The sequence below is a fragment of the Gordionus sp. m RMFG-2023 genome, chromosome 4, assembly GCF_954871325.1.
Source record: "Gordionus sp. m RMFG-2023 chromosome 4, tfGorSpeb1-WG-v2, whole genome shotgun sequence".
NCBI classification, from domain to species: Eukaryota; Metazoa; Nematomorpha; class Gordioida; order Chordodea; family Parachordodidae; genus Gordionus; species Gordionus sp. m RMFG-2023.
Genome location: NC_088778.1, coordinates 9,365,004 through 9,375,269, shown reverse-complemented (window position 1 = coordinate 9,375,269; position 10,266 = coordinate 9,365,004). Strand labels below are relative to the sequence as shown.

Here is a 10,266-nt window from a genome sequence, read left to right as displayed (position 1 = left end):
TTAATATATATACTAATTTAGACAGTAAAATATTTTGTGGTTTAAATTTGAGCCATTCTACCCTGTATTTGCCAATTTATCCTGCGTATAATAATAGCAAAAAAAGGTTAACTTTCATAAAATCTTAAATAGCCTTAAACTATGAAAGGCATGAAGTAAGGCTTTCCGATTCGCAACTTTTTAGCTAATAAGTTTCGATATTAAATAATCACCGATCTGATACTAACTTGATAGTTAAAAAATTATTTGTTAATATTAATATTTTAATTGAGTTTATTTTAAAAATATAATCAGAATATTTCCATTAACTTTTCTTAAAAAATAAATATTCCAAAGCGGCTTTCTATTTTATTTTAAAATGAACTCTACTTAAATTCTGGTAGGTCAAGGCTTATGCCCAGAAGAAAGAAAATTCATTTCATAATGTATGGAAAAAATAATCTGCCAATATTATTGCAAATTTTAATTTTTGAATTCATTTTAAAATGATAATAAGCATTTTTGTTCTTGTACATCTCTTTCATGTCTCTTTCTTATAAAAATTCAAAAATCAGCTTTAAAATGATATAGCAGATCCAATCTTTCTTTATAATAACTAATATCGATGCCAATATATCGAATAGCCCTAGCAGGAAGCTTAGATTTATATAAATTAACCTTTTTTTATAACCTGATATCCCTAGTAAATATACATTTAGACCTAACCAAGTTATTTATAAAGCATAAATCAAAACGATTTAAATCTAAATACTACGTATTTATTATCAACGAATCATATTATCCTAAGATATGTTATCATAATCTGCATCAGGTCAAAAAATTAAAATCCTTTCATAAAGATAATAATATCATGAAGTTAGTATATATATAAATATATGCATATTTTCATCTATCCAAATTTATAAATCTAGGGGTTAGCGATATTAGTCGACATTTTTCAGCAGGAGATATATAAGGCCGAGAATTTAAATTATTGTAATAGGCTATAAGCAAATTTTTCCGCTTGTATTGCATCCTTTTTTGGAGCGCCATATAATTTTTGTACCTTTTGTCCTTTTTATCCATATCTGCGAACTTGTTCGTGGCACTAAAAGAAATAAATAAATTTCCAAGAAGGAAATTGATTTAGACATAAGATATTTAAAAAAATATATATACTCTATAAATAATTAAAAGTTAACATATATTTAATTCGTTATTGTTATCTATTAATTGAAATTTGTATTATAAGCATATAATCACAAACATCATCAAACAAGCCTTGCACATTGCAATAATGGGGAAAAAAATCTCTAAATAAATTGAGGCAAAAAGAAGAGATTCATGATAACAAGTAACTCAACGCTATTTATTTCATTACAAACAAAATATTCCATTGCTATATTTGAATCGCATTTAAAATCCTATCAACAAGTTGTAGGCTAATCCCATAGCAAATAGACCAATGATCATATCAACCATCTTAAAAATGAATGAAACTTGGCATGATAGTTATTTAAGTTTTAGATGTCAATAAAATCAAAATTTCAAAGCGTATCTCAACCAGATCCAAAGATAGATATACGCCTTCAAAGTCGAAAATCGCGCAATGCTTCATTTTATTAAATCTTGTTTTTTAAAAAAAATATTAAGACGGAGTTACAAATTATATATCATCTTATAGCCCTTAAAAGTAAAAAATTTCAAATGTTTTCTTATTTCAGGTAAAAAATAAAAATTAACATTGTTAGGAAGGGATTTTTTTGGGGTGTTGATATTATCTAAAAATGTTGATTACCTTTATATTAGGCTATTTGATAAAAAGTCTCGATAACATTTTTGTTTTTTTAATTTTTATTATTTTTATAAATAGAAAAGATAATATAGATGGCGTTATATTAAAAAATTATTATAACATTATATATTTAAAAAAAATATTAATGATTAGTATTAAAATAAAAAAAATCCATTGAGTATAACCAATATGATGTCTTGGGGAGACATGTAAAAAGGTAGCCCATACAGATAGAATTATTATTTGGAAACTATATTGTAAAATAAACATCTCTTAAAATTTTAAATACAAACTATTAGAAAAAAAAATATTTTAATTATCTTTATCATATTCCATTTTGTGCTAATTAATGGAATCACCTGAGGCCATAATTTATAGGCATATCTTGTTGCTGATGAGATCTACTACCGTTATTATTTAATGTCACTTGTGGGGTAAAAGAAGATTGTCGGTCCACGGGGTTGTAAAAAAGAAATATATCAGGAATTTCATTCTTTATTAGTACTGTGGCTAACCACCAAAAATCGTCATAAAAAAATGTTTAAAAAAAAGACTGGTTCAACATGTAAATAAAAGACCGATTATGTATATTTAAACGATTTTTGGTGGCTAGCCACATAATAAAAAATAATATATTTCTTTTTTACATTCCTATGGACTATCACCATCCTTTTTTTACCCCAAGATTAAGAAAAATGCCCGCTAATCAAATACAGTGTTATGCAAATTTAATGGAAAACATTTCCATATTTTTTAATTCGTTTGTAAATAAAATTATTTAATTTGCAAAAATTGATAAGAATAAATAAATATGTTATTGTAAAAATCCTTTGCAACTCAAATAATTTTATTTGCAAATAAATTAAAAAATATCTGCATAACACTGTAATAACGATAGTAGATTCCAACAGCGTCAGGACGTAGGAATTATCGCCTCATGAAATTCAACAATTTTTTTTATAATAATTTATAAATATAAAATATGTTTATTTAACAATATAAGGTCCTTATAATAATCATATCTATATGGGCTGCTTGCTTACATATTGTCTCAGGAAATCATATTGGTTATACTCAATGGATTTTTTTTATTTTAATACCAATAAAATTCCTATTTTTAAATATTATTATTATAACGCCATCTATATTATCTTTTTATTTATATAAATATTAAAAATTTTAATAAAATTTTTTTAAAAAAATGATCGAGATTTTAAATAGTTTAATATAAAGATATAAACATTTTTAGAAAATATCAACACCCAAAAATAATCCCATCCTTACATTGTTAATTTTTTATTTTTACCAGAAATAAGAAAACACTTGAAATTTTAAAATATATTTTCGATATTTTCAAATGTAAAATTTTAAGGGCTATAAAATGATATATAATTTGTAATTCTATCATAAGTATTTTTCAAAAAAACAAGATTTAATAAGGCATAGCGCGATTTTCGACTATGAAGGCGTATATATTTGGATCTGGTTAACTTAGCACTCTAAATTTTGATTTTATTAAAATTTACAACATAAATAATTAACATGCCAAGTTTCATTCATTTATAAGATGGTTGTCCGATAATCTCGTTTTTTGGTCGATTTGAAGTGGAATGATCCTTGCAATTTCTTATATCATATTCATTCGTCGGTTATTTAGGAATTCTGAAAACTTAGTCCGGCTTTTTTTTGGAGGCCAGATACAATGTATATTGTAAGGAATTCTATCAAAATTCATAAAGGGTTATTATAAAAGTTGTTTCCAATTTCAAGCATCTTAGAACTTACTGATAGGAAGGTTTAAGCTCGTTCACCAGCCCTCCACTAGAGCCACTATCCGAGGTTAGCTTATCATATATGCGTATTGGTGGGAGAGGTCTTATTTTACGTCCACAGGTTCCGTCTTTCCTATGCCAGAGTCCACTCCTTGGCCTATAACCTAGATATCTTATTTTTACAGGTTTTAATATATATATAAATTATAAATTTCAATCAAAATAAAGTACGCTATAGTGAATATTACTTTAATTGTTTAAAAGATTGCGAAAATCATGGTCGAAAAAAAAACTTTTCCAAATTGATCATTGAATAATTAATATTTAACCTCTTTTGCAAAGGACCTCCTATGACCATGTGCTTGTGTTCTGGATTAGAACATCTGCCAACAGTAGCTATGCATTCTCGGCTCAGGTTTACCTCTTGCTTGGAAGGGAGTCTTAGAATTACATGATCATTTACTTTTAAATGGAAAAAGAGAAATATTTAATTAGAAGAGGTTAATTACATGTTTTTTGAATTATTAATATTTTAACTGAAAAGATGACCTGAATTTAAAATTTCTCAAAATAAAAGTTATTAAGATACAACGAGTGTGTAAAATTCATTGGTAGACATCCATTTCAGTTGAGAATACGCCCAAAACAAGGAATGCCTATAACCAGGAAGTTAAATATGTGGATAATATTCTTTGTTACAGCATATCAATTTAATTCATAATGACAGTCAATTTTTAAGGCAAATAGTTTTTCTTATTGTTTATTTTTATTAGACATGCGATTTTTGACAGAAAATTAGTTCCAACTATAGTTGGGTAGTGGCTACGGCTAATTCATCCCAATCTACAGGCGCTAAAGAGTTTTAAATTATATTAGTTTCTTCCAAATTTGAGCTGCTATACTTTAAGAAAAACTTCAAGGCTAAAGTGATAGTTTTCGATTAAAAACTCGGTAGACAATTTTTTAGCCAGTTAAAAATTGGCTTAAATGTCTTAAAATATAGTAATTACACACCTATAGTTCCAACAATTGATTAATAAATACCACCTATCAGAAATGATTAAATTTTATTTTAAAAAAAATTAATAATTATTTCGAAAAATTTGATTTAAATCTAACATATTAATCAAATATTTTGTCCAATAAACAAATTATTCAAATAATTCGTTTAAAATTGTTAGTTAGCATTCGTTTTTAGATAGGTCGAATTAAAGGTAACATTGATGCTAGTCTATTAAATAATGGGTGTTTTTGAATTATAATAAATATATTATTATTTTATAAAATGTTACAACTTACAAGATTAAAAATTTAAATTTTTCATGTCTCGTCCAATAAAAATAAATGAATGATTATAGGCATTCCAGGTTTTAGGCCTAAATCGCCGTTAATGCATTATGCAACATCAAGGTAGGTAGGCCTATTAAGACGTGCTTATAGGTGGATTTTCCACCTATAACAATGTTTTTTTTCGAGATATTTAGGCAAATTGTTTTTTTTTAAACCTAAACAGTTTAAATAAATTTCAAATATTAGTTATATTTTTTAATTCATATTTTATCAGCATTCAATTTATAGAAAATTGAAAGGAATTAGGTTAAAACTATGACATGGAATCACTCCATTTTTTAATATGAAGAGGTTCATTCATATTAACAGGTTCTAATGATTTCCATTTTACCAAGAAAAAGAAATTTCAAAGTATTTCTGGTTTGCCTATAGTTTATAGTTAGTTATTTTTTTTGCATAGGCTAAAAGGTAAAGAAATTCACAAGTTAAAGAAGCTACTACACCCAAGAGTTGATTGAAGATTATAATTTTATCTGTATTATCACCAATAAAAATTCTATTTTATCTTCACCACTCAAGATTTAAGCCATTATTGGAAGGCGGAAACATTATTTTACTAAACACTTCTGATTTGTGTTGTTATTAAATTATTTATATTAGATGTTTCACTCATTGTTCGACACAATTTGATGCAATATATTCAAAGATTTTGCGATTGAAATTATATCTTTAAAAGATCGTTTGTTGATATTTATGACTTATCTGGTAAATTATGTTGAATATTTTCGGGTGTCTTCACAAATTATAAGAAGTATTGGGCATTGACTAAAAGTTCTCCGAGATAGATAAAATGGTTTATTTAAATCTCACAATATAAGAGAGGAACTACAAATAAATATAAACAATATTATAAGTATGCTTGGATACTAACTGGTATTACGCTGTCTACCCTCACTATGATCCTTTGGAGCGCAAAATTCAATCTAAAATATTTAATTTCGTTCTTCTAAACATTTTACAAATTACTAAAGAAGAGCTATGGTTTTCTTTATAAAGAAAACGGTTTGAAGATCTATTAATGGACTTTGGCATATGAGAAGCGCATTTAGGATATAAAACAGAATTCACAATAAGTTCCTTATCTAACATGTATTCCATAACTATGCTTATTCTGTGAAATTAAAATTATTTTTATATTTTATAATAAGACTATCTTTTTAAATTATAAATTTAATTTTCTTATATTTATAAAATGTACTTTTCCTTCTATTTAAATAAAATATAAAGGTATTCCTCATTAATATGAATAAAGATTTCACAAACATGATGGCATAAAAACTTTAACATAAATCCCTACGTTCAAGCTTTTAACATATATAATCTAGTGTTGTTAAAGTAGCGCGCTATATTTTTCAGTAGCCGTATCTTTAGCCCGCTACTTTTAAAAAAAGAGCAATTTTATATAATAAATGCACATAAGCATCATTAAAATATATTTATAATTAATTATAAAAATAATCTTGTTATTTAATTTTGAAATTTATATTTTAAAATCTACTTTATAATAGTTTTTAAAATAATATAAAATGTCGACGATATAAATTGATATTGAAAATAATTTTGTTTAATAATTTCCATGAAAAATGATAATAATATAGAATTTCCTTTTCCTAAATTCACAAAATATTTTAATTTTGATAAAAAAATTACCACAAGGTATAAATTTCATTGTAAGATGTACCAGAAGGTTTTATCATCAAACAAGACTTCTAGCTTCAACGAGGAAACATTTAAAAGTAATATATCAAACAAATTTAATAGTCCATTCCTTAATCTTTAAAAAATTTGAACCAAAGCTGTATTTATAATAGTTTTTGAATTAGATGAGTTTATGTGAAAGTTGGTTTTTTCTGGCTCAGTCCAAACAAAGTTTGCTTCAACTGGCCATAAGATTATTCAAGAATGATATTATAAATTAAAAATTATGAAAAATAATAATATTAAAATTTTATTTTATAATTAAACTCATCTATTTAATGATAATTTTCTCATTTATTATATGAATGTTAGATATGCTTTTAATTAACCATTCATCGTTTTATAAATTTATAAAAATTTATTAAAACATGCTAAAAAATACTTATTTCAATCCTTTCAAATTATAACCAATTTTGAAAGAAATTGGTTCAAAAGATAAAAAGTTAAAGGATGGTGGCCTGGCAAGGCAAACATTGTCATTCACTTATCTCCTGCATAATTTTTAATCTAACTAATATTATTATAATTTTAAACTGACCCTAGCAAAATCAAAAACGCCACTCACTATAGATGATTTTTTTGAAATATATATTAATACTATTGAAAATCCTTTAAACGCATTTTTTAAATCTAAAAATAATCAAATAAATATTTTTGATGATTTTCTTATATACAAAATATGTATATTAAATTTAATATTGGATTACGTGCTAATTTTGAACGATTATTTAGCCATAACTTATACTGATCGTCGCTCTAGACTTGGAGATGACAGTATGTAAACAATGATTGAGATGCAATAAAAAATAAATAAATTATATATATTTGAAATTTTATTCATAATTTATATTACGTAAAAAATATTTTATAAAAAATTCTAAAGTAGTGAGTAGCTAATAGCACGCTACTTTTTTGAAAATGGTAGGGGTAGAGATAATGCGCTACTTTTTTTGTGATAGCGGTAGCAATAGTGCGCTACTTTTAAAAGTAGCTTTTAATAACACTGATATATTCCAAACTTCTCTTTTTTTTAAAAAAATCAGATTTAAATTTAAAACATCTACATTTATGAGTTTAAAAAAATTATTGATTTTAAATACAATTTAATGAAAGATAGATGTCAAAATCAATTCAATCATTTTGGTATCGGTTTTGTTCAAATATAGAAAATCATCAGTTCAGATAGATGAAAAATATAATACACTAAATTTCTTACCTGAATCCTGGACCGAAGCTTGTCTAATAATCTGGCAAGCTGTGCCAGCAGCCATAGCCCAGTTGGATCCCCAGCCAGGTCGCATTTCAACACTGTTCACTAGTGTGCCCACAGGCAAGGCACCAAGTGGGTGAGCTTCACCTTCTATAGCTCTCACTGAATATAAATAAATAATATTCATGAAGCAATTTAAATAAGTTTATGATGTGATGCAAACTAATTACAGAAATATCTAAAATTGTTATTTTACCAAATTATTGCTAATAATTGGTAGTTTACAATGATCTTTAAAGACAAACATTGCATTAATGCAAGGCTAAACAATATCACAAACAATTTATATTATTTTTCAAATTTGGTGAATGAATGCATATTAGAGCCTTGCATGGGCTATCCAGGATCTTGTGAGTGAGGGGAGAGGGGGACTATTAGTTTGGCCTTTCCCCAGTAAAGTTTATTGAAGGTTTTAAGTCCACATATTGCAGGATTTTAGTTATGTTATATTTATTAAATAAAAACTAAGATTTTCACTTTTTTTCTAAAAATTTTGAATTATAGTTATTAGTTTAAAAAAATATTAACTTTACTTATTTTATTTTAAAAAATGCCCAGTAAGGCCTATGGAGTTGTGCATAAAACTATTTTTTAAGGCCTGACCCAATTCAAATTTTTTTTTTCCAACTAATTTTTTTTCAAAATCTGAGTCCAGTCTAAAATTTTATTTTATTTATTGCACAAAATATTTGGAATAAGATTGTTTTTAGTGAATTATTAATTAAAACATTAAATTTAAATTTTTACTTCTGATGTTCATTTTTTCAAGACCTATGAAATTTTATATTTATTTTTTGATTAACAATGGAGATAGATGGTTTTGAGTAGATAATAATTACTATTTTGATACTTGCCTATTTGTCATTAATGGGTTAGTATATAGATTGTGAAAAAAACTGTTAAGGCAAAATTACAAATTAATTCACAATTCCATATTTAATAAATTTTTAATTTAAATAAATGACAAAATATAAATAAATTTTTTTGTTTTATTTACCAGGCATTCTTGGTATAATCCCAGATGATTTTAAGACATCACCAACTTTCATGTTTTCTGTACAAATTATCCATCGTTTTTTGGTTCCACCAGCTAGCAATGCCAAGTTTGAACTATGTAAGGGGTAATTATTTATAATTTGAATCACCTATAATATTATTAAATTGGTTGGCTACATAAAAAAATACATTTTCAATTTAGGTTTTTCCAAATTAAGTATTAGTATTTAAGACAAAAAATTGCTAAATTTACCTTTTCAAACATAGGACTTTGATTAAATAAAATCCTGTATCTATCAACTAAAACAAAATGTCTTTTACCACCTCCTCCTCTTCTACATATTCGCTGCCCTGCAATATAAAAAATGAAAAAATAAACAAAAAAAAATATACCAGATTCTTTATCTCTCCCACCGAGCTTTCTGAATTCTAAAGGTTCATGTGTGTAACCATTACATGCTTTTAAAATGTTTTCAAAATTAGGTACAAAGCCTTCTCTACAGCGAGTATGATCAGGTTTTGTGCCTCTCTTTAGAAAGATATTTGTAGAAAGATGGATTGATCGTGATATTATAAATAATATTTTATTCATTTATCGTAAAACTTAAATTTTATTCAAGATTTGCAATAATGCAACGAGTCGAAATACACATATCATATGTTATTGATATATTGTATAATTACGAAAAAAAATAGAAAAAAAATAAAATAAAAATTGTGAATAATAGTGTCAATTGGCAGGCTTGTTAATCGATCCTTTTAAAAAGATCGAAATCCAGGATAGACCTTTTTTCAAAAGAAGGATCGCGATCACGATCCTTTTCTTATTTAAATTATTGATCGATCCAAAATTAACTAATATAAAAAATCAACAAATATGGTATAAATTAATTGTAATTGAATAATATAATATAAGTATAACAATTAGAATATATTTATTTATAATTAAATTAGCCTTTAATAACAAAATTTTTTCTAAATTATTATCATTTAAATAACCACGTTTTTCATTAAGTACATGTTTAGCTTTACTATGGTAAAGGTGTGTTATATTTAATAAATGTTTTTTATTAAATTAACATAATTATTAAAAATATTCAGTGAATCATCATTAGAATAAAAAAATTTATTAATGTAAAGCATTTTGTGACGAGTTTTTATCAAAAAAGGTATCGATCCATGCATTCATTTGAAGGATCTGCATATGGTTGACCCTGTATTTTCTAAATGGGCAATTAACCTATCTTTTAGTAACAAATTTTGCGGCAGATTAATAAAAGGCCAAGAGCTTAAATTTTGGTTGAATTATTGACACCAATATATTACAGTCATCATAGTGAAGAAAATCTATAATTTTTATTATATGCGTATTGTTATGATCTTCACAAATAATAAAGATTGTATTT

The 10,266-nt window shown here is 25.4% G+C and overlaps 1 protein-coding gene across 2 annotated transcripts; it reads right to left on the bottom strand.

Annotated features, from left to right (window-relative positions):
• Positions 1 to 800: 800 nt before the first annotated feature.
• LOC135928159 (large ribosomal subunit protein uL2m-like) lies at positions 801 to 9,504 on the bottom strand. Of its 2 annotated transcripts, XM_065464523.1 has the most exons (7): positions 9,254 to 9,504; positions 9,114 to 9,211; positions 8,862 to 9,009; positions 7,811 to 7,966; positions 3,876 to 4,008; positions 3,560 to 3,718; positions 801 to 1,087 (listed from the first exon to the last, which is right to left on the bottom strand). In XM_065464523.1, the coding sequence occupies exons 1-7, from the start codon at positions 9,450 to 9,452 to the stop codon at positions 886 to 888; spliced, it is 1,095 nt and encodes a 364-aa protein (XP_065320595.1). In that variant the 5' UTR covers positions 9,453 to 9,504; the 3' UTR covers positions 801 to 885. The 2 variants fall into 2 exon arrangements, with proteins under 2 accessions (XP_065320595.1, XP_065320596.1); XM_065464524.1 differs by lacking the exon at positions 9,254 to 9,504 and having other exon boundaries at positions 8,862 to 8,974; positions 9,114 to 9,147.
• Positions 9,505 to 10,266: the final 762 nt, after the last annotated feature.